Here is a 25,494-nt window from a genome sequence, read left to right as displayed (position 1 = left end):
TGTAGAGGGCGGGAGGGTGGAGGAGAGGCCCGGGGCCTGGGGGCTGGGGAGAGCAGGGGAACTCGAGCAGGTCCAGGAGGATGGGAGCTGAGGGTTAGGAAGCACGGTGTGAGTTTTAAGGTATTAGGAGTTTATTCTATGTCCCCCCATTTGGGTTTCACTGCAGTTTTCCCAGGAGCCAGCCATTTGTCCATCCATCCTTCCATCCATCCATCCATCCATCCATCCATTCATCCGTTGTCCATCAAATACGTGTTGAGAGCTTCTAGTGCTGTGGTTGATACTGGGAAGCTAACCAGCTGATCTTTGTCTTCAAAGACTATTGTGGGGCAGACGACTAACGTGATAAAAGTTAAGTGACCGGAGGGTGATGGAAGAACTTGAGGTTACGCAGCTGCAGAGGACGCATGAGGCGCTGTCGTGAGCCCCGTCAGGTTCCCCCAGAGGGAGTCTCGCTCAGGCCTCAGGGGGCAGAGAGGGTGGTGTCTGCTGTCAGCTGAGCGCCTATGCTCTGGGGCCAGCGGCCCCCTCTGTCCTTGCAGTCAGCCCGTCCCCTTGCTCTGCTCATCCTCTCTGGGCTCGGTCTGGGCTGAGCACACTGACTCAGCCTAGTAACCATCATCCTCAGGGTCCTGCAGTCAAGCCTCTGCACCGGAGCTGGCAGCTTATGGCTGGGACACTGGGTCATGTCCACCTCTGGCTTGTTCAGAAGCCACCTCCGCACAGTGGTTGAATGGGACCATCTCAGCCTTGTGGTAGCAGCCTCTGAGGGATTTGTTCAGTGAGTGGTGCACAGAATATGCACCAGAGGAGAAAGGAGACTGGAAGAGTGGAGAAAGGCTGAGACTGTAGGGTGAAAGAATGACCGGATTTCTGATGCAGTAGTTTTTTTTTTTGTGGACTTGACCTGTGTTATTGATTTAATAGCCAAAAAAAAAAAAAAAAAGTAAATGTTCTTAAGGAAATTAAGTGCTTGAAAAATTAGAAAGCATTCACAAAATCTTGTCCTTGCCTACCTCTTTGGCCTTGTTAAAGGCTATTCTCACTCTTAAACCCTGTGCTTTAGACATATTATCCCCTAAGCTTCCTAAACTGACCAGTCTGTTCTGTCCCAGAGCCTTCATGCTCCCTCTGCCTGGAAAGCCACTTTCCTGCTGTTTTTCTGGCTCCTGGCATTTATCCTCAGGCATCGTCTGTGATGGCCTGGCCCCTCTGGACGGTTTCGTAGCACGCTGTGGGTCTCTGGGTCCATTCCTGTCACTCCATCAGCAGGACCTGAGAGGCAGAGGCTTATTTCCCTGTATCTTTGAGACGCAGCACAGTGCTTTTGCAGAAGATAGAAGTCAATGTGTGCTTGTTATGTGGATGCATGAAAACTATATGACAGTCATTGGTCTTGAACTAATGTTCAAGACGTTGCTAAATGTAATGTTCCCTTTACACATTCTATAAACATCTTTATCCTTCTGAAGACAGGCATATTGATTAGGAACTTGTTATTGGTGTTATGATGTTTTTTCCTTCTAGCTTTATCGAGATGTAATTGGCAGATAAGATTGTAGGATATTTAAAAGTGTACAGTGTGATGATTTAATATGCATGGACATTGTGAAAGGATTCCCCTAGGTGATAACAATGTTAAGGCATGCAAAACGTTTCGTCACTAAGTCATGACCCACTGTTTTGCAACCCCATGAAGTGTAGCCTGCCAAGCTCACCAAAGCCTCCGTGGGATTTCCCAGACAAGAATACTGGAGTGGGTTGCGATTTGCCTCTCAGGGGATCTTCCTGACCCAGAGATCTAACCCCTGTCTCTTGTGTTGGCAGGCAAATTCTTAACCACTGAGCCACGAGGGAAACCCAAGGGAAAATAGACCATTTTATTAAAAAAAAGTCGCTCAGTCCAGTCCAGTCCAATTCACTCAAAAAAAAAAAAAAAAAAAAAAAGGTCCTCCAATGGCCACCAGAGGTCAGTATAGTCAAAGAAATGTTCGGGGAAGCAACCCAACCCAAGCTTTGGTCTCTGGTTTTTTCTCTCTCCTTGACTTCGGCACAGCATCCACGACTCTGTTGCTTATTATTAAATTCTTTTCCTTTTAGCTGTGAATAATGATTATAGAGTAAATATATTTATTATTTCAACAAACCATTATAGACCATATTTTTATTTTCTCAAGGCAGTGACCATTCTCGGTATAAATCTTTGGGAGGAGAAAATAACTATTTTTGGGAGAGCGTTTTGAAATTCCATTTTTGTCTCTAGAGAAAATATGGCATGATCATAGTATTACTACTGAAGGACAATGTATTAAAAATACAGGACTTCCCAGAGCTTTGATTCGTAGTGATGTGCAGATAATCAGAGTGGCAGTATTGTAAAGCAAGTCTTGACGATTATTATTTTTAAACCCTCTTAAAGTTAGTAAGATTTAGTTAGAAAGCTGACTTTATTGCCTGATATTTATGTGTATACTTAATTTGCATGGTTGCATTGGATGAGACTAGTTCTTGGCTGCCTTGGGGACTGTACTGCGCCTGAGAACAATCCCAGTCCCGCCCAGCTGTCCCACACTTTGCTCCCTTCCCCCTCTCCCGGCCCTTTTCCATCGGGTCTCCCTTAACTTCCTGGAGCCCCGGGCCCTCCCCTCAGAGGTGCTCCTCCCAGGTGAAATTCCCCTGCCTGGTGACATATACAGGTGTCCACTCTCCCCCAGACTCCCCTCCCACCCAGGCTGCCGTGGAACATTGAGCAGACTTTGCTGTCCTGTATGATGGGACCTTGTGGGTTCTACTTTTCATATATAGTGGTGTGTATATGCCTGTCCCAAACTCCCTAACTATCCTGGGAAGATAATTTGTTTTAAAAGTTAGGTATTGCTTGTACTGGAATTTTTGTGTAGTAATTGCTTTATCTTTTGACTGGTATCCTTAGTTCTCCCAAGTAGTAGCAAAATTTTTTATTTGCTCCCTATTTGTGTGTGTTTGTGTGTGTAGTAAAATGTACATAACAGGAGATTTACTGTCTTAAGTATTTTTAAGTGTACAGTTCAGTGGTATTAAATACATTCACAGTGTTGTGCAACTATCACCACCATCCGTCTCCAGAAGTTTATTCATCTTGCAAAACGGAAACTCAGTATGTACTAGCCAGTCACTGCCCATTTTCCCCTTCTCAGCCCCAGGCATGCACCGTTCCTCTTCCTGTCTCTGTGATTTTGACTCCTCTGAGTACCTCTTAGAAGTGGACTCATGCAGTATTTGTCTTTTTGTGACTTTAACCCACTTAATTTAATGTCTTCAAAGTTCATCCATGTTACAGTGTGTGTCAGAATTTCCTTTTTAATGATGAATAAGCTTCTGTTGTATGTATATTCCAGATTTAGATGCCAATTTTCTGACATATGTGATTGTAAATTGTTATTCCAGGTTCCTGGAAGGCAGTTTTAGAGCTTTCTCTTCTTCTTTTTTTTAAAAATACATTTGAGAGACCAGGAGATGCCTCCTCTGCTTTTTAAAAAATATTTATTGATTTAGTTGTGCCAGGTCTTAGTTGTGGCATGTGGGGTCTATTTCCCTGGCCTGGGATTGAACCCGGCTCCCCTGCATTGGACGCATGGAGTCTCAGCCACTGGACCATCAGGGAAGTCCCCCATAAGGCAGTATTAGAAGTTCTTGAGTCTGGCGTTGGTGTCTGAACACCAGGCTTCTAGGAGGTCGGAGGAGTCTTGCCAAACGGCCTTCTCCGTGTACTCATCGTAGGCTGGCCCAGAGTTCCAGGTGTCAGTGAGAGCCCTCTGAGGACCTGAAGGAAGGGCAGAGTCACAGAGAGAACCCCGCTACCGGATGTCATAGATCTGTGCCCTCCTTTCCTGGGGGGAGGGGTGGGGGTCAGACAACCTGTCTTTCCTCCCAGAGAGGTTGGGGGGGGCTCCCGCTGCTGAAACTTAGCATTGATTCCCGAGCGCGCGCATGCCTGAGACTCCGCTGACAGCAGCTCTTGTTCAGGTTATACAGCCCAGGCCCCACCCTTAGACCGCTAGTCAGTACTGCTGGCAGGGACCTAGGAATCTGCATTTTGCACACGGGTTTGATCCCTGGGTCAGGAAGATCCCCTGGAGGAGGAACTGGCAACCCACTCCAATATTCTTGCCTGGCAAATCCCATGGACGCAGGAGCCTGGTGGGCTACAGTCCATGGGGTCGCAAAGAGTCAGACATGGCTGAGCGACTAAGCAGCAGCAGGAGCATTAGCACTCTCGGAAATCCTGTCTGTTTGTAGGGCTGTGGTTTGAGAAGTGCGGCTCTGCGCCCCCAGCTTGGCCTCTTCAGTGTCAGGTCAGGGGGAAGGCCAGCTCCTGACTTCTTCTGTGAGCGCCCTGGTGGTGAGACTGGGCTGCTTACCTCCCCTGGAGGCGAGGAGCTCTGCACAGCCCTCTGGCAGCCTGGACTTCCTAACGCGGGTCTGAGGGGCACACTCTGTTTCTGCAACAGCTGCCCTGGAGATTGGAGGCACGGCTGGCACTGGAGCCCCTGAGCCAGACGACCTCATCATCTCTTTGGTTTGTAGCCGGCTGCAGTTTCTCAGCCCTTGTTTTGATCTTAGGCTAGCGGACGAGAAACAGACGGCAGAAAGCACGGGAGCCCCGAGGCCTGAGATCACTCTTTTGGGGCCCCGTGTGCTGGTCTGTGGGTGTAAAGTTGTGTAGTTAAAAGCAGCCGGCACGGAATCGTTCCTTTCTTGGTAACAATGATATCTCCTTTCTCCTGAGCTGGTGGCTCTGGAAGGTCAGGTAACGGGGCACCGCCTGCCTTCCTACAGCCTTTCAGGTTCTCCTTCTCTTTCTGCCTCTGCTTATCTTTCTGCTCAGCTGTTCCCTGGTGAGTTTGCTTCTGCTGTCAAGGTTTTTCTGGAGCCATTGTCCTTTGTGAAAAAACACATCTTTGTTTGGACACTTGAAGCACTCTACAAGTAGCATCTGGTGACCGCCTCTGGCTGGTGATGATGAGTGAACAGGGCACGGAGCCCCTGTGACTATGTACTATTAGGAGCCCCTAATAGTACATTCTCTCTGGATTGTGGGTGTGGCTTCCCAAATCCTTTTGCCAGCTCTGCTTAAAAGAAGGCTGCCTTTACAGGGGGAAGATCTTAAGTTCTTGCTTGCATGTGCACTGAAAAAAGGAAGGGGGAGTCAGTTTTAGAATTTCGATATTTTAGAGTATCAACTGGTGAAGGCAAGCACTTCATTCTGCATTCTTCCCCGGGTGCTTTTACACAACATCTATACTGCAGCACTTACTCATGTAGTTTTCTCTCTCTCTCTCTTTTTTTTTGTGGTAAGGTGTTGATAACCTAAAATCTGCTGTTTTAGCCTTTAAGTTCACTAAGTTGTAGTGCTATAGTTCAGTAGCATCAAGTACATTCACATTGTTGTAAAAGCATCACCATCAATTTCCAGAATTTGTTTCATCTTTCCAAACTTTGATCAGTGTAGTTTTACAAAATATGACTGCCTCATTTAATAGACTGTGAGTCGCAATTTAGTGACTCTGAGCTCCTTGAAGACTCAAATTCTTTTTCTTTAGTTGAAGTATAGTTGATTTACAATATTATGTTAATTTCATATGTATATGGCGTAGTGGTTTGTCTTTTTTCAGATTATATTCCATTACAGGTTATTACAAGATATTGGGTAAAATTTCCTGTGTTATAAACCCTTGCAGCTTGTCTGTTTTGTGTATAGTATTGATAGTTTGTATCTCAGTCCTGTATTCCTGATTTGTCTCTTACCCTTTCCCTCTCTCTTTTCATAATAATACATTTGTTTTCTGTTTGTGAGTATGTTTCTGTTTTGTATGTAGATTAATTTGTATTATTTTTGATTCCACATACAGTGTATCATAGTATTTATCTTTCTCTGACCTATTTAACTAATCGTAAAATTCCCTACATTTATTCATGTTATTGGAAATGGCAGTATCTTATTCTTTTTTATGACTAATATTCCATTGTATATATATATATATATATATATATATATATATATATACACATGTATATCTATCTATCTCATATCTTCCTAAGCCAGTCATCTGTTAATGGGCACTTGGATTGCTTCCATAAGACAGGAGTTCCATATGATTAATTTTCGCTTTTATTCTGTCCTGTTGTAGTAGCTCATTTATGCTTGTAGGATGACAGAATGGATGAATGAATGGAGTGATTGAACAGTTTCTCCTAGACTGTTGCTACTGGTCATTATCCTTTGGGAAGTTCTTTGACTTATAGTCCCACTCTTATATATGAGACTACAACTTAGTGGAGATATGTTCATGTATTTTCATTTTGAGGGTTTCTCCTAGACTGTTGCTACTGGTCATTATCCTTTGGGAAGTTCTTTGACTTATAGTCCCACTCTTATATATGAGACTACAACTTAGTGGAGATATGTTCATGTATTTTCATTTTGAGGGTATGTACATAGTTACTGTATTTGATGCACCTACAGGCCAGTAGGAAACAGGCCTTTTGGATTAATGTTCTGCACTTTCTGATTTGAAGATTAAAAAAGATTTCAGTCAAGAGCTGAATGTCCTGGTCTCTTGTGAAATTCAAGATGCACACACACAAGTTTTGTGCTGTTTTATTCCTGTGACTTTATTGGGTCATTTGATCTGCTATTGTCAGTCCTTGGGGGTGCGCATTTTATTAAATTCTGGCTCCAGGCTAGTTATGTGAGGAGTTCCTTGTCTTGTTCTTTTTCTAGAAGCTACTCCTGGGATGCCCTTCCTCTCACATGGTCTCTTTCCGACCACTCTCTTCAGTCAGAAAACTTTGGGATCAGATTTTAGCATGTCCTGATCCTCAATGAAATGGGGAAGCCCATCAGCACATCTCACAGGGCTTTAGTGCTAGAGAGGATCTTAGCGAGCCTCTTACCTAGACCCATCTCCTCTTTTGATGGAGGAAGAATCTAAGTGACTTAGTTGAATTCAGGTGGTATTACGGTAGGGTCAGGACTGGAAGCTAGATTTCCTGATACTTTCAGCTCTGTAACAGTGAACTGTTTAATATGTGCAGCAATTGCTGTTTTGAGATGGTTGCCTTTTTGTTTGAATGCAGATGCCGACGGGGATGGCTGGGACTTCCCCTGGTGGTCCGCTGTGGCTAAGACTCTGTGCTCTGATGTAGGGGACCTGGGTTCGATTTCTGGTCAGGGAACTAGATCCCATATTCTGCAGCTAAGACCTGGAGAAGTCAGATAGATAAATAAGAAATAAGTATTTAAAAAACCAGGACTGGCTGGATGCAGTGGTGGGGTGGATGCCCAGCTCTCTCACTTGATTTTCGAGTCACATGTGTCACTTCCTCATAAGTTGGGTTGTTTCCAAAAGATCTCAGATTCCGACCACTGCAGGCAGCGCTTTGTGGTATGGATTGAGGGTTTGGGTCTGGGAGACTCATGTTACAGCATATGGGTTGCCTGGTAGGGACTATGTAATGTCCATTAGTGTATTTATTGAGGATTAGCTTGCTGTCACCTAGCAGACTGTATAAGCTTGGTGTTATGAGCCATAAGATTAATTTCTTTTTTAGTTCTGTGATGTTAATTTCTTTTTTTTAGAATTGCATCTTTTTTTAAAAATGGAAATAGAGCTGATTTACAATGCCATGTTAATTTCAGGTGTTAGCACGGTGATTCAGTTATACACACATATATCTATTCCTTTTCAGATTCTTTTTTATTATAGGTTATTACAAAGTATTGGATATAGTTCCTTGTGCTGTATAGTAGGTCCTTGTTGCTTATCTATATCTGTTGATTCTGAACTCCTAATTTATCCACCCCCTCCTTCCCCTTTGGTAACCGTAAGTTTGCTTTCTACATCTGTGAATCTATAAGAAGATTAATTAATTAATTAATTAGGCTGCATTGGTTCTTCGTCATTGCTCCCAAGACCTTCATTGCTTCATGTGGGATCTTTCGTTGCTGTGGATGGTGTTTGCAGAGAAGCTTATTGCAGGGCTCTAAGCAATGGAGTGGGGGGACCAGCCACTCCAACCTGGTCTGTGAATTGGGGCGTTTCTTAAGGAAAAGAACAAGGAGGCTGAGATTAATGGTCATTTTGTGACGTTTCTTTATTTGCAGTTTTGAGGGTCAGGATGTCTCTGGTTTACAGTTCTCTGGCCCTGTAATCCGTGGCTCAGGCATCTGTAAGCTCATCTTGCTCCGGAGAAACAGCCTGAGTTTGTGTGTTAATGACGATGTCCACAATATCAGTTTTAGGACAGCAATGATGTTATCAACAACCACCATGATTTTAGTCATCTGACTCTGGTTGATTAGTGTTTAGCTAGCACAGGCTCAAGATCAGAGGGGACAGGAAAGGAATAAGTTTCAGATAGAGGGATTAGTCATAAGCTCAGTAAAGGAGCTCACTTCTTGCGGGACTGGGTTTCACACCCACAAGGCTCCTGCCCCACGGGGCCTGCTGCCAGCTTTGCAGCCTGTCCCCTAGCTCTCATCCCCGGGCCACCCCCATCCCACCCCACCGGCCCCCTCTCAGCCCTGCAGTCAGTCACTCCACCTCCATCCGGTTGCTACGTGGACTTTTAAGGTGTGAAGAGGCTTGCAAGTTCTCTGATCAAAATCCTCTACTTTATAGCTGAGGGAACTGGAATTTATAGTTAGAATGACTTGGCCACAGTCTCATGACTCCTCAGTCTAGAGTTTTTTGCATTAATTCTTTTTTTAAAAAAAGTTTATTTATTTATTGACTGCACTGGGTCTTCATTGCTGCCTACTGGCTTTCTCTAGTTGCAGAGGGAGGAGGCTTCTCATTGCCTGGCTTCTCTTGTGGCAGGGCACAGGCTCTAGGGCATGTGGGCTCAGTAGCTCGTTGCTCTGTGGCATGTGGGATCTTCCAGGATCAGGGATTGAACCTGTGTCCCTGGGTTGGCAGGCGGATTCTTAACCACTAGACCACCACGGAAGCCTGAGCTCTTAGCAACCTTAAATGAAGCTTTCCTTGCCTGTAAGCTTCCCTGACCCTACTTGAAAGTAGGAACTGTGTCTTATCATCTTTAGATGTTTACTGACTTGTGTTTTTCCCCACCTAATATATACAACAGGAAATTTCTCTATTTTTAGCTTTACTCAGATCCCTACTAATATTCCTAATGGTGATGATGTTGCTAAGTTGCTTCTGTCATGTCCGAGTCTTTGCGACCCCATGGACTGTAGCCTGCCAAGCTCCTCTGTCCATGGAATTCTCCAGGCAAGAATATTGGAGTGGGTTGCCATGCCCTTCTCCAGGGGATCATCCTGACCCAGGGATCAAACCCATCTCTCTTGTGTCTCCTGCATTGGCAGGCAGGTTCTTTACCACTGGAGCTACATGGGAAGACCTTAGCCTTAATTACCTACAGAACAGTAATCATGTAATATCTCATCTTTCCCCCTCTTTAATTTTTACCATATAATTAGCAAAGAACTTAAAAAGCTAGTAAATCACAAAAGCATCAAGAGATATATATTGTGTTTCTTAGAGAAATGACTGAAGTGCACACTGCCTGAAATGGGGTGGGGGGTGGAAATCCCACCACTTTTCTGGTTATTCTTTGGTGATAAAATGTCCTGTCATTTTTGGTTACATGTATACACACAGAATTCTGCCTTCAGTAATTAATATGTCCAGCCCTCCTCTCTCACCTCAGATCTTCTCTGCTCTGGCCACCTATCTCTCATTCATGAGGATGCATTGCAGTCCTGCAGGATTTAATCAGGTGGAGGGAAGAGAGGCGAGGGATAAAAAACTCATACATATAAGGGTGAGGCACATGAATTTGCTAATGTTCATTCTGTGTGCATGTGCTGCTTAGCCACTTTAGTCCTGTCTGATTCTTTGTGACCCCATGGACTGTAGCCCACCAGGCTCTTCTGTCCATGGGATTCTCCAGGCAAGAATACTGGAGTGGGTTGCCATGTCCTCCTCCAGGGGATCTTCCCGACCCAGGGATCGAACCTGAGTCTCTTAGATCTCCTGCATTGGCAGGTGGGTTCTTCATCATTAGCGTCACCTGGGCAGCTCAATATTTATTCTATAAAAATGTTTAATGCGGTTTAAGGTACTAGTGTCGTCAACTGGTATCAGAGCTTTCTGGGCTCGGCAGGCATTTAAAACGAACACCTTTTCTTCCTAGAGCTCTTTTGTGGGTTCTTTGGAGCACCCCTATCATTGCTGGGAGGTTTCTCATCCAAACTGTCTTCTGTGCTTTTGACTGTCTCCTCTGGCTGGCTCTGTCCTAACAGCTACATCTTCAGCTCCTGGCTGTCTGCAGTACACCTCTGGCTGCATCTCCTGGGGTTGCCTTAGGTCTCTGGAGGCTGGTTTTGATCAGGATAGAAGCAGCCTTATGCTGGCCCTCTCTTTTTTTGCACATTCAGTTCAGTTCAGTTGAGTTGCTCAGTCATGCCTGACTCTTTGTGACCCTGTGGACTGCAGCACACCAGGCCTCCCTGTCCGTCACCAACTCCCGGAGTTTGCTCAAACTCATGTCCATTGAGTCGGTGATGCCATCCAACCATCTCATCCTCTGTCATCCCCTTCGCCTCCCGCCTTCGATCTTTCCCAGCATCAGGGTCTTTTCAAATGAGTCAGTTCAGTTGAGGGGAAAAGCTCCTGTTTTCTTTGCTCCCTGAAACTCAGTGCAGCACCCTCTTCCAGCTCAGCCTTCTGTGCAGCAGGTCAGCAGCAGTATTTTTCTCTCTAGGATTTTTGGGCCGGAGGAGGCAATGGCACCCACTCCGGTACTCTTGCCTGGAAAATCCCATGGACGGAGGAGCCTGGTGGGCTGCAGTCCATGGAGTCGCTAAGAGTTGGACACGACTGAGCGACTTCACCTTCACTTTTCACCTTCATGCATTGGAGAAGGAAATGGCAACCCACTCCAGTGTTCTTGCTTGGAGAATCCCAGGGACGGGGAAGCCTGGTGGGCTGCCGTCTATGGGGTCGCACAGAGTCGGAAACGACTGAAGTGACTTAGCTGTAGCAGGATTTTGGGGCATGTCAAGTGCCTGACCACTGCAGCTTGAGGTCGCTCCCCGGGGCAGGCATCCAGCTCTCTGGATTGTCGGACTGAAGCCCTTTTCCTTAGGCTTGAAGTGAGGGGCAAGCAATTCCCACCTGATCTCTGGGGGTAGGGTTTGTGAGACTCCTAGCACATCAGAAACTTTCTCTTAAAATTCCTTTCAAGTTGGTTTTCTTTTGGTGAAGAGCTGCAAGACCAGTTTTTTGAGCCCTCTTTTGCAAGTCCTGCCTGCTAGTCTTGCACATTCCCGGCTTGGATATGTGGCTGTATTTGGTCTCTGCCGCCTTAGGGGGCAGAGCCAAAACTGAGTCTGAAATAGTTCCATTTTAGCAACCTGTTATGTGTGGGTGTAAAAACTTTTAGTGCCTTTCTTAATCTTTAAATAAAAATTAAATCCAGACACTGGAGATCAATGCTAAAGCAGATTTTTGCGAAGTTAACATGTTCATAAATGAACATAAATGTGCAACAAAAAAGAGTTCATCCAACCCTTTAATTCTGTTTCTGGCATTTCTTTTTATTCCAGCAGCAAGAGTTGAAAGAAGCTGACCTGCAGTTTTAAAAATATACATCTTTAAGCAGTCAGGTAGTGTGCCAGATTTTTTGAGGTTTGTTAAAAAATAAAAGCCCTCTTATAGCAGTTGGATGGCTTCATGGTTAGAGAAGGGAAATCAGTAACTGGAATAGAGGTCTTAGTAATTCATGTGTCTCCAATTTGCTCTGTAGTCATAGCAGATTTTTTAGGAAGGTAGTAAAAATAGTCTGTTTTCTCTCTTTCCCCTTTTATTTGATTGATTTCCATAATGTACACCATCACCATGAACTATTGATGTAGGGATAAAGGGATAAAGAAGTCCAGAGATTACCCAAGAGCACCTCCGGGTTCTTCTTTTCCATTCTGCTTTAGAAGTTGTTTAGAAATCTAACTGAGATGGGCTCACATGTAATACAGATGAACATGTGTGCTGAAGAGCTGAAGAGCAGGTTTCCTAAGGGAGTGCTTTCTCCCTGGAAACAGTAACTGTATTAAAGAAAGCAGAGCTCCGAAGACCTCGGTGAGTTCTATTTTTTTTTTTTTTCCTGGAAAGGTGTTTGCTTAGAAGATATGCTGCCCAAGTATTTAAGCCTGCAGGTCAGCTTCTCTCTCTGGTTGCTGGTAGAGTGAATGAGCACAAGCTGTTTCACAAGCTAGAATAAATAATAAAAACTCATTTTGAAGCAGATTGTTGCTTCGGTGGTGCTAATGGTAAAGAACCCACCTGCCAATGCTGGAGACATGAGAGATGAGGGTTCCAACCCTGGGCTGGGAAGATCCCCTGGAGAAGGGCATGGCAACCCACTCCAGTATTGTTGCCTGGAGAATCCCATGGACAGAAAAGCCTGGTGGGCTATAGTTCATGGGGTCACAAAGGGTCGGACACAACTGCTTTGAAAGTGAAGGAAAGTTTAGTAAATGGAACGTTACCTCCTACAAAAGGTCTAGGGTTGTTTTTTGCTTCCTGTTTTTAGTTTGATTTAGTCAAATTTAGTTGAGTTCAGCTAGATATAGCAGAACAAAATGGAAATAAATTTTAGTTTTTGGACCAGGGGTTCAGCAAACCCTGGCCTAAAGACCGCGTGAAGCCCAGCAAGTGTTTCTGTTAATAAAGTTTTGTTGGCACACAGCCAGTCTTGTTTGTTTGTCTTGTCTCTGGTTGGGTTGAGAAGTTGTAAGAGGGACCATATGGCTTGCAAAGGCTAATAAAATATTTACTGCTTTGCCTTTTATAGAAACAGTTTGCAAAAACCTTTTCTGGACTAATGAAAGTGTTCCTGTGGTTATCTTCATTGTCTATGGCATAAATGGCTACTGATTCTCTGAATTATTATTCATTTAAAGTATTTCAGTATCTTCTATATTCCTGGTTGTATATTTTGTAAAAATATTTTATAAAAAAGTATTAAACTTGTGAAAATTGGTATGGCCTGATTGCCTAATGACCACATGTTGAGAATGCCGAAACTTATTAAACCCCTGGAACAGTAAAATAATTTCCTTCTAGATTTGCATGTCACGTCTTATAAACATCCTGGGAAAACCGCATCTGGTACAGAGCACATTGTCACCACTCAGTCACTAGATGATTTATTGATTTATTGGAACAATTTAAATGACAATGGAAAGAAGCCTTTTTCTCCCACATTTTCTTCAGCTTTCAGTGATGACTGTTTTCTTCCACTCCCAGACATTCATATTCCTTCCAAATGCAGCGCAGAGAGTTAAGGTTACTTCATGGGTCACTTGGCTGATGGCTGTGCCTCGTCAAGGTAGTCTGAAGGCTCTGACTTTCTTGCAGGAGATGCTGTGAGATAACTGAGGCTAATCTGATGGGACCCCGGTAAGAACCAGCCTGGGGACAAAATTCAGTGTGTTCGTTCATTAATATGTACATTCATTCAACAGACCTTGAAAGGACACTGAATTAAGTGCAGTACCCCCAGTGGCTTCATAATCTGTTCCAGGTGATGATCACAAAGCAGATGGTTAAAGTATATATATATATATATATATATATATATTTTTATTTTTTTTTTTTTTTTAAGTAAAGTGACTGAGTTATACATGGATATTTGGGAGAGAAGGGCATCTAATCCAACATGGGGAGAGGTGATCAAGAAAAGCTCCCTGGTAGAGACTAACTCCAGATAAACAAGTCCAGGACATTAAAACAAAATTATTTATTTTATTTTTGGCTATGCTGAGTCTTCATTGCTGAGCATGGGCTTTCTCTAGTTTTGGCCAGCAGGGGCTAATGTGTACTTGTGGTGAGTGGGCTTCTTATTACAGTGGCTTCCCTTGTTGGGAAGTATGGGCCCTAGGGCACATGGGCCTCACTTTTTGTAGCACATGGGCTTAGTTTCCCTGAGGCGTATGGAATCTTCCTGGACCAGGGATTGAACCTGTGTCCCCTGCATTACCAGACCAACTTACCTGCCTTCTGAGAAATCTGTATGCAGATCAAGAAGCAACAGTTAGAACTGAACATGGAACAATGGACTGGTTCAAAATTGTCAAAGGAGTACGTCAAGGCTGTATATTGTCACCCTGCTTATTTAACTTATATGCAAAGTACATCATGCAAAATGCCAGGTTGGATGAAGCATACGCTGGAGTCAAGATTGCAGGGAGAAATATCAATAACCTCAGATATGCAGATGACACCACCCTTATGGCAGAAAGTGAAGAGGAATTATAGAGCCTCTTGATGAAAGTGAAAGAGGAAAGTGAAAAAATTGGCTTAAAACTCAACATTCAGAAAACTAAGATCATGGCATCCGATCCCATCACTTCATGGCAAATAGATGGGGAAACAAAGGAAACAGTGAGAGACTTAATTTTCTTGGGTTCCAAAATCACTGCAGATGATTACTGCAGCCATGAAATTAAAAGACACTTGCTTCTTGGAAGAAAAGCTATAACCAACCTAAACAGCATATTAAAAAGCAGAGACATTACTTTGCTGACAAAGCTCTGTCTAGTCAAAGCTATGGTTTTTCCAGTGGTCATGTATGGATATAAGAGTTGGACCATAAAGAAAGCCGAGTGCTGAAGAATTGATGTTTTTAGACTGTGGTGTTGGAGAAGACTCTTAAGAGTTCCTTGGACTGCAAGGAGACCAAACCAGTCCATCCTAAAGGAAATCAGTCCTGAATATTCATTAGAAGGACTGATGCTGAAGCTCTAGTACTTTGGCCACCTGATGTGAATAACTGACTCAATGGAAAAGATCCTGATGCTGGGAAAGATTGAAGGCGGGAGGAAAAGGGGACAACAGAGGATGGGATGGTTGGATGGTATCGCCGACTCGATGGACATGAGTTTGAACAAGGCTTGGGAGTCGGTGAAGGACAGAGAAGCCTGGTGTGCTGCAATCCATGGGATCGCAAAGAGTAGGACATGACTGAGTGACTGAACTGAACTGAACCCCCTGCATTGGCAGGTGGATTCTTAACCACTGAACCACCAAGGAAATCCAGAAGTTCAGAACTTTCTCTAGATCTTTCAGGTGGAGGTGTCCAGAAGATGTATTTGAGTCTAAATCTCCAGCTTGAGATAAACACTACAGTAAACACTGTAGAAATGGCAGTTAACACCATGAGGGTTGATGAACTAACTTATGGGAAGAGCACGGGGCTCAGGATGGGAAGGACCAATGTTTCAAGATCAGAAAGGACCATTAAGGAAACAAGGAGTGATTCAGAAACATACTCACGAGTACCAAGGAGAACAGAAGATATAACAACGTCTATAGACAGAACGAAGGGGAGGAGACAGTAAACAAAGAGATGGAAAATCCAGGTATTGTCAGGGATGATTGGTAATGTAGGAGGCAGGAAGGGAGACTTCATTTCAAATGTCATCTAATGTAACTACTTGTGTTAAATAATTGCCTAAATGTTGGTTTCGAGGCTGTTTAAAGGAGGCCCAAATAAATTAATTTTCTACATTTGTCAAAGCTAGCACTTTTATTCAATATAAAACATGTTATTCTGAGAACTTTTTTGTATCAGACACTCTTAAGTTGACCTGTCAAGGGATAAACTATGAAGGGTAAAAACATGATCCAACATGGACCTTGCCATGAAGGAACTTGCAGCAAGGGAAGCCATGTACCTAAATATTTAGGATACAGGGTAAAAAGTGATGAAGAAGGGCTGAAGTGCAAGGAGGCAGAGAGATTACTTTTATTTTAGTTTCATTTTTTTTTTTTTTCCAAATTTTAAACTCTTTATTTTGTATTGGGGTGAAACCATTTACTTCAGGTTGGGACTTGAACCCACGTGGCTGGGACTCAAACCCAGCCAAAACCCACAGTGACTGGTTTCAGGACCTAATGAAGCTCAGGTTCTTGATGTCTCATCAGAGAAAGAGTTCAGTGAGAGACAAAGTGATAGGTAAGAAATGGGTTTATTTAGATTCAGAGAGAAGCACACTCCACGGACAGAGTGTGGGCCATCACAGAGGGCAAGTGCTGGCTGTGAAATGTGGGCTGGTTAGTTTTAGGATGAGTGATTTCATATGCTAATGAGTGGGAGGATTATTCCAACTAGTTTTGGGAAGGGGTGGAGATTTCCAGGGACTGGGCCACCGCCCACTCCTTGGTCTTTTGACAGTGCCTTGGAACTGTCCTGGCGCCTCTGGTTGTGTCATTTAGCTTGCTGATTGAGGGTCAAGGTCTACTCAAGGTCGACTTATCTGCCATCTTGGACTCACTTGATTTTAACCAGTTTGTGTCGTGTCCTTGGGCTATGTCATTCTTTCAAAAGTTGTGCCCTGGCCCTTTTCCTCCTGTTACAGGGGTGCAGTCAGTTAACAATGTGGTGGTAGTTTCACGTGCTCAGTGAAGGGATTCAGCCACACACATACATGTATCTGTGTGTGTGTTGAGTCGCTTCAGTCGTATCCAACTGTGTGCTATCCCATGGACTTGCAGCTTCCCCAGCTCCTCTGTCCATGGGATTCTCCAGGCAAGAATACTGGAGTGGGTTGCTGTGCTCTCCTCCAGGGGATCTTCCCAACCCAGGGATGGAACCTATGTCTTTTATGTCTAACCTGCATTGGTAGGTGGGTTTTTTACCACTAGCGCGACCTGGGAAGCCCACACATATATTCATTCTTCCCTAAAGAAGGATAATGCCAGCCTCCTGTCCAGGCTGGCACATAATTGAGTCAAGTTCCGGGTGCTATACAATAGGTCTTCGTTGGTTATCCATTTTGAATAGAGCAGTGTGTACATGACCTTCCCAAACTCCCTAACTATCCCTTCCTCCTGGCAACCATGTTTGTTTTCTAAGTCTGTGAGTCTCCTTCTGTTTTGTGAATAAGTTAGTTTATATCATTTCTTTTTAGATTCCACATAGAAGGGATGTCATACGATATTAAAGAGATTTACTTTTAGATCGGGGATCCAGGGAAGCACGTACTATTTGATCTAGGTCTTGGCAGGTTAGAGGTGGAAGTGTGTGTCAGTCAAGCGTAGGGAGCTGAGAGCAGAAGCCCAGTGCATGAAAGTCTAGGGTACTATCTGCCTTGCAGAATTGCTCTGGACTGTGTCTGCTCCATCTTGAGACTGATGCTGAGGGCTGTAGTTAACTTTTACAGAGCTTCATGCCATGTTTTACATGGGATACTCACTTGGCATTTGCTATATGAATTTAACTTGATCAGCAGACATCATTGTTAAATTGCTTGTTCACAGCCTTACCAGTCATAAAGCAAAAAGTAATTTAAAGACTAGAATTCTTATGTTATCAGTAAAATTACAGGTAGTTTACCTTCTTGATTTGATTTTTGGGGATAACAAATCAAAACTCATAAATGAATTAAAACCATTGATTTATACCATTTCTGTATGTGACATGAAAACACTTTAAGATAGAAGGGACAAATGTGAGATTCTTAAAGACTGATCAACACAGTGTCTTTGGGATCTACTTTAAATGACAGCCTTGAAGCCAAGCTTTAGACAATTATTTTGTTGAAGTGTAAGTAGTTTCATTTGTCTTATACTTTGAAATGAACTGTATCCTTTAAGGATTAAAAAATAATTGCTGTTGTGCACTTTATTTGTTAAAATTTTATTTTTTATTGAGGTATAGTTGATTTATACTATCATATTAGTTTAGGAGATGTAGAGTTGCTTTAGATTAAACAAATAATGATTGTTTAAAAAGCCAATATGTTATTTATTTGCTTTGGTAAACTTAGGGAATCAGAATTGGAATATACATTTCTTTAGTAGAATTTCTTAGCTATATTGAAGTGGTTCTGTTTAATGTGTCACCTATGATTAGGAATGGACAGATAGAAATATGAGGAGTTGGGGAGGGAGGTGGGAGGGGGGATCGGGATGGGGAATACATGTAAATCCATGGCTGATTCATGTCAATGTATGGCAAAAACCACTACAATATTGTGAAGTAATTAGCCTCCAACTAATAAAAATAAATGGGAAAAAAAAAAGAAATATGAGGAGTTGGGGGGAAAAAAGATATTCTAGGCCAGACATTTTCTTTGTTGTTGTTGTTGTTTACTTTGGGGAAAGCTCCTTCTGTTTGTTTAAAAAAAGTTTTTTAAACGTTGACTTTGTGTTGGGGTATAGCTGATTAACCTTGTTGTCATAGTTTCAGGTGGTCAGGAAAGGGATTCAGCCATACATATGCATGTATCCATTCTCCCCCCAAATTCCCCTCCCATCCAGGCTGCCGCGTAGCATGGAGCAGAGTTCTAAGTGCTATACAGTAGGTCCTTGTTATCCATTTTAAAATAGCGGTGTGTACACGTCCATCCCAAATCCCTAAGTGTCCCTCTGCCCATCTCCTGCACCCTGCAACTAGAAGTTCCTCCTCTAAGTCTGTGTGTCTGTTTCTGTTTTGTAATAACTTCTTTTGTATCATGTCTTTATGGATTCTACAAATAAGGGATGTCACACGTTTTCTTGTTGATCTTGGAAAAAGAAATGATATCTGTTAAAATAGGGTAGAGTATATTGACTTAAGGATTATAGTAGAAAATACTTCAGGCAATTAGGAAGATAAAGGGTATTGGTCCATGATGATTTTGTATCCTGGACTAGTTTATATATTTGAATAATGTATAATTTTATTTTCTTCACTGGTTAACTTTGATAGGGATATACAAACCAAATTTGAAGTCATTTCTTGTTAGTTTGCCATGCTTCATAAATTATCTGATTTAATTTTGTTCTCATTTCACAAATGAGGAAAGTCAGGTTAAGCAGTTTGTTTCAGTGACCGCAGTGAATTAAAGAGACAGGTCACCTTTTTATGTTAGTGGATTGTTAAGAAAAACTCATGAAATTCACAGACTTTATGTTGCAGGTGATTAAAAATAAACTTCTGTAAGTTGAAATAAATTGTTTTGTTCATTAAATAATTATAAATGTAATTTAAAACTTTTTCTAAATATTTTTGTGAGGTGAGTAAACAAATGAAGTAATTAAATAGAAACTCATTTATTTTCTTGTCTTTTTTTTTTCTCCCGATAGGACCAGACATATTATCAGTCATTTCAGGTTTCAGAATATGGTAAGAATTCTTCAACTTATTTTGAAGGAAAATGTATTTGTTCCTTTCCATAGGGAAAAGAGAGATTTCTCGGATGTATATTATTTAAAGTAAAAACCCCAATGGAGGTAAAATCCTGATATTTCTTATAGGTCTGAACTTTTTTTATCTGTAAAAGATCATTATAAAGAGTAAAGTGGGAATGAGATTGCCTATAGTCCCATGATCCTACTCTTTTTCTTATGCACAGTTAGCCTGCTTTTGTCTTTTGCTGTGATCATGTTTAAAATTACCATTATTTTTTAAAGCATAACCTCAGTGATTTCCTGATTTTCCCACTTTTCACTTGGTCAACACTAGTAAAGACCGGGTTTAACTTGGGTAAATCCTCTTCCTGCAGGCGCCACTTTTGTAATACTGTAGCTGGAAACACGTAGGTGTAAGCAATGTGGGACCCAGCGTTTTTTTGTTGGTGCCTGGAGAAGAGGAAAGCTGAGAGTGAGTGCATAGGGTCCCATATTAGTTACACTTTGAACAACTGTTCTGAAGTTGTACACAAGCTCTTTTGTGTGACGTGTGTTATTTTTTGAGAGGGTGTCTCATTCGGGCATTAGAAATTCTGGAAAGTCATCTGCTTGCACATTTGTGGCTCCGGTCCACGTGTCTCTCATAGCGTTGTCACAGCTCAGTTTCATGATCAGCTGGAACAGGGAGCAGCAAAGCTTTTTCCTATAAATGGCCAGATAGGAAAACTTTATGCTCTGTGGCTCACATGGCTGTCTTTACTCAACTTTGCCATCGCAGCAGCCGTCGGCAATATGTAAGTGAAAGTGGCTGTGATCCAGTACAGTTTTATTTATGGATGTGGAAATTTTGATTTCACATGATTTTCACATGTTATGAAATCTTCTTCTTGTGATTTTTTTTTCCCAACCAATTAGAAACACACAAACCATTCTTAGCTCATGCTGGTCTTTGTTTACTGACCTCTGATCTAGAACTGTTTTGTCCAGTTCAGGGGTCACTCAGCACATTGAATGCTTGAAATGTGGCTGATGCAAATGGAGATGTGCTCTAAGCGTGTAAAATACCCAATTTTGAAGATGGTATAAATAAAGAAAAATACCTCCTTAATAATTATTTATATTGATTACATGTTGCAATGATATTTTGGATATATGAGGTTATATAAAATGTTGCAAAAATTAATTTCACCTGATTTTTTTTTTTAAATGTGGCTGCTGAACATATAAAAGGACACCACATGGCTCACATTTTGTTTCTTTTGGACAGCCCTGATCTCGAGGAATAAGTCAGAGGTGGCTGTGACTCTCATAGGCTGTTTTTATGTCATGTAGGAGTGGTTCTGGGTGGTTGTATGTTGTTGAAGGAGATATGTCGTGGAGGCAGGATGGATTGCCAACCTCTGATAACTGTGGAGGGGACATTGTGATTTCCTGTTTCCTTGTTCTGAGGAGATTCCACCCCTGGGTGGCCCCGACTTTTGTGCTGGTGCAGAGTCCTGGACTGGTCTTGGTCTTGGAGTGTCCGGGCCCTCCAGGGTCTTTAACCTGGAGCTGGAGGCTCTCCTGTTCTGCCGATTCCTTGGTCATCTTGTTTTGTCTCTTTTACTAATTGTTATGAGATGAATCTATTTCCTTGGTCAGTGAGGTTAAAGATGAGAATTATTTCTATAGATTTGTTTAGATTGGTAGGAAGTATTTTCTTTTAACTCCAGTGAAGTGCTTTGGATTAAATAATATTACTATTTATAAAATATTTCACAGCTTAATTATACTTGTTGTTATTGTTGTTCAGTCACTAAGTCATGTCTGACTCTCTGTGTCTCCATGAACTGCAGCACGCCAGGCTTCCCTGTCCTTCACAATCTCTTGGAATTTGCTCAAACTCTGTCCATCGAGTTGGTGATGCCATCCAACCAGATTGCATTAAATAATACTACTATTTATAAAATATTTCATAGCTGAGTTATATAAAGCTAGCCAAAGTAGGGGTTTCTAGTTTTGGGGTTATCTTCAGGAAGCAGTACCTGTTGCACAAGAAAAGCATCATTACTTGTAGCCATATCTTAGTAATTAACTAGAAATCCTAGTACACAACTTTCTCTTCATGGGATTCCATTGGGTTAGACTGTCACCAGATTTGCCTTTGATGGTCTCAAAGGATGCAGGGTCTCTGTGAATGCATGTATATCAGCATGCAGAAGGAGAGTAAGAGTCAGGATGTGCTTTTAGAAACCAAATTGGAACAAAGTCCTCAGAAGTACCTATTTATCAAATAATATGGGTGACAATTGAATGAAAAAGCCGGGTCTTCTAGCACGCAGATGGCTGTGCCTCTAGGGTTCTGGATGCAATTTATTTATTTTTAATTTTTTCTATTAAACTTTTAATTTTGTATCCGAGCTACAGTCGATTAACAATGTTGTGATAGTTTCAGGTGAGCAGTGAAGGAACTCAGCCATACATGTACACGTATGCATTCTCCCCCAAACTCCTTCTAACCCAGGCTTCCACATAACATTGAGAAGAGTTTCCTGTGTTATACAGTATGTCCTTGTTAGGTATCTGGATACAGTTTGGATTCTGCCAGTGGGAGACTTCACAGACATGAGTGTCCACAGCAGCCCTCCCCATTCAGTGTCTCATCACGAGCCTTATGGGGTTTTAGCTTTTGAGTGGAGTGAAGTACTTTCATCTATGTGTTAATGTGTATTTGGAGCCTAATGAATTTAACTTTAAATAATACCAACTCCTTTAGAACAGTTCTATTCACTAGTTTGTTAAACTGTAAAATGAGAGGCAAATGGACTGTTTAAAATATTCTTGCTTTTCTTTTCCAGTATTACCAAAGTTTGAAGTTGCTTTGCAGACACCATTATATTGTTCTTTAAATTCTAAGAGTTTAAATGGTACTGTCACCGCAAAGTAAGTATTATATTGCTTTTTATGACTACAAACTGTTGTGAAACTGCATGACAGAGAGCTCATTATATACCCCAGAACATGAGTGCAACATGTTGCTTGTTAAAATACCCCAATGGACAGGAAGCAAGTGTTTATAATAAATAATTAGGCACGGAACATGTCTGCACAGGTCTTTGCAGCCATTTCTCTGCTTCTAAGCTGATCCGATCCTAAAATAGTCCCCATAGGCTCATATCTTTCCAAGACTAGTCAAGAGATTTACCTTACAGATTCTGCAGGATTGAAAAAAAAAAAAAACACTTTATTTATTCCTCATTCAGCTGACATGGGTTAAGGCAACTTACTCTTTTAAATGCTAATTATTTTCTCTGTCAATAATGGATGTTGAGACTTGGGGAGGGGATTGGTTCCCTTGGGGCTTCCCTGGTGGCTCAGATGGTAAAGAATCTGCCTGCAATGTGGAAGACCCGGGTTTGATCCCTGGGTCAGAAAGATCCCCTGGAGAAGGGAATGGCTACCCACTCCAGTTTCTTGCCTGGAGAAATACATGGACCGAGGAACCTGGCGGGCTACAGTCCATGCGGTCGCAAAGAGTCAGATGTGACTGAGCGACTAACACATTTTTTTCACTTGGTTCCCTTATTGCAGTTGGCAGATGCATCAGTAAGTCACATTCATCATCCATTTCAGCATGTGTATACAGAGACTTCCAGCCCCCCCGCTGTGTAACTTCTGTCTAGTGGCTTCCATGATTTCATGATTTTTGATCCACTGGCTTGAAGAGCACGGCACTTTGTTTTGCTGAAGCAAAAAGCATGCTCGGGTTTCCAGACCAGTGGCTCTTCAAAGTATAGGGTGAATTTGCCCTCAAGTAAATCCAGCACTGATTTCTTGTAGCATTTAAACATTTTAATTTAGTTTCAAATTTTTTTGTCCCTCCCCATCTCCCAGAGTTTGCAAGCACTTGGCTGGGGCGACACCTGTGACATGGGTCCCTCCTTGGCTACCTGTCAGTGGGCTGGAGTTGGCCTGGGTGGCTAAGGCCTCCTCGGAGTGCAGCCTGTGGGCTGGGGTCCCACCTAACCCTCTGAGGACCTGGGACCTGATGGAGCATTGCAGTACCCTTTGCTGTTCAGTTGTCCCTCCTCTGTGTCACTTGCATCTCCTCTCCCAGACCAGAGAGCGGGCCCAGTAAACCTCAGCAGACTCCTGGTGTCCTCTGGAGCTCTTTTGGAGAAGTGCTTGCTTTTCCTTCCCAAGAAAGGCTGTGCCGTGCAGCATTTATTTTGTGTATGTGTGTGTGTGTGTGTATGTGTGTACGTGTTCGTCTCTCAGTTGTGTCCGACTCTTTGTGACCTCATGGACTTTGGCCTGCTAGGCCCCTCTGTCCATGGGATTCTCCAGGCAAGAATAGTGGACTGGGTTGCCCTTCCCTTATTGAGAGGATCTTCCTGACCCAGGGATCAAACCCAGGTCTCCTGGATTGGAGTCAGATTCTTTACCCTCTGAGCCACCAGGGTTTAAATTTATGCATTTCATTTTTGATTGTGTTGAGTCTTTGTTGCTGCAGGGGGCCTTTCTCTAGTTGTGGCGAGCAGGGGCTACTCTTCATTGCAGTCTGTGTGCTTCTTATTGTGGTGGCCTCTCGTTGCAGGGCATAGGCTCTAGGCGCCCGGGCTTCAGTGCTTGCAGCACATGAATCGGTAGTTGTGGTGTACTTTTGCATGTGGGATCTTCCTGGACCAGGGATCGAACCTGTGTCCCCTGCATTGACAGGCAGATTCTTACCACCAGACCACCAGGGAAGTTATGTGTCAATGTCTGTACTCAAGTTTGTGAAATTTATTTAGTTTCAGAATTTATCTGTAATAATTGGTAACAACTGTACCCCACGTCACCACTGTCTCCTCATAGTATTCCTCTCTTGTTGGGTGTCTGTGGCAGTGGCAAGCATGGGCAGTGAGTTCACATACCAAAACATCTGAGGACTCCTGTTTTAGGTTCTTCTTGCAAACAAATCATGTGAATCCATGTGACATAAAGGCAAAAATGTGTCTACGATTTGTATACCAGGCTAGTTCAACTAAGAGGTAGCTTCCAGTGTGAATGTGGGTACTGCGGCTGGATTTATGGTTTAGAAAACACATAAATGCCTACTTTTTCATATTATTATCCTGCTCTTGATCTTAGCTGAAGGTCAAGTATTCTGTCTGGGTTTTATTTGGAATTCTTTGACTAACACATATAAAACTTAGTGACTGCAAATCCACATAAACCATCTGTGTGCACATGGGTTAAGATGAAAGTGGATATCTTCTTTTTTCTGTTTTTAGTTTTCAGGCATGTGCCAGGGATTTAAACACAACTAGTTAAAACAGTGGTTCTTAAACTGTGGTAACTGTCTAGAAAATTTATTATACAGTTTTCAGGGAGGGTAAATCCCTTGAAGCCACAACACTAACAGCCTCTTCCTCATGCCAAGCAGAGCCCTGGGGACCTCCCGGCCCAGGGGCTTTCTGTCCCCATTTCTTGTAGGCAAGATTCCAGCCTCCATGACCTTTCCTGAGTTCCAAAGGGCAGACTTTGGGGGACTTCCCTGGTGGTCCAGTGGTTAAGAAACCACCTGCTAATATAAGGGGCATGGGTTCGATTCCTGGTCCGAGAAGATTCCACATGCCATGGGCAACTAAGCTCGGTCCCCACACCTGCTGAGCCTGCGTTCTATAGAGCCTGTGAGCTGCAAGTGCTGAAGCCCTTGAGCTCCAGAGCCCATACTCTGCGACAAGAGAAGCCACCACAAGGAGAAACCTGGAGATTAGCCCCCACTCAGAGCAACTAGAGGAAGCCCACGTGGAACAACAAAGACCCAGGGCAGCCAAAAATAAATAAATGCAAAGGGCAGATGGGAACAGTTGTGGGGCAGATTCTTTACCATCTGAGCTACCAGGGAAGCCTGACTATATAACTGCTTCCTATTCACCAGGGAGAGTGGGGCACAGTTCTTGAGGCGCTAGCCTACTGTGTTCCCCTTTTGTCTGGCAAAGTAAAGCCGCTTTTCCCTTTTCCTCCTTACTCTGTCTGCGTATTTCTGTTTGACCCCGGTGCACAGAGAGCCAAGGTTTTGGCAGGTGTTCCTTCAGTGCAGGGATCCTCTGGTGTCAGGTGATGGTGGGCGAACTGTGACCTTACCTGGAATGAAGAGTGCATCTTCAAGAAGTTAAGATCTTCCATTTGGTGGGGGTTTTAGTTCTGCAGAAGAGCTCAAAGACACTGTTCTGTGTATCCCTTGAGGCAGAACCAGGACCCTGCCCCAAGGCTGCACTATTGTTTCTTGACTGCTCGTCCCTTGTCTCTGCCATCCTCTCCCTTCCCGGATTAACAGCTGCTTGAA

At 43.0% G+C, this 25,494-nt stretch overlaps 1 protein-coding gene across 1 annotated transcript in view; it reads left to right on the top strand.

Moving 5' to 3' along the window:
• CD109 (CD109 molecule) overlaps positions 1-25,494 on the top strand; it is a 137,505-nt gene that overhangs the window by 41,198 nt on the left and 70,813 nt on the right. Inside the window, exons 6-7 of the mRNA XM_070480792.1 lie at positions 19,137-19,176; positions 22,019-22,103. Coding sequence (XP_070336893.1) covers positions 19,137-19,176; positions 22,019-22,103 — 125 coding nt within the window. The remainder of the gene's footprint in view (positions 1-19,136; positions 19,177-22,018; positions 22,104-25,494) is intronic.

The sequence above is a fragment of the Odocoileus virginianus genome, chromosome 19 (genome assembly GCF_023699985.2).
Source record: "Odocoileus virginianus isolate 20LAN1187 ecotype Illinois chromosome 19, Ovbor_1.2, whole genome shotgun sequence".
In the NCBI taxonomy this organism is placed as follows: domain Eukaryota; kingdom Metazoa; phylum Chordata; class Mammalia; order Artiodactyla; family Cervidae; genus Odocoileus; species Odocoileus virginianus.
The sequence above is the reverse complement of the archived record's forward strand: the minus strand, read 5'-3'. Positions and strand labels throughout refer to the sequence as shown.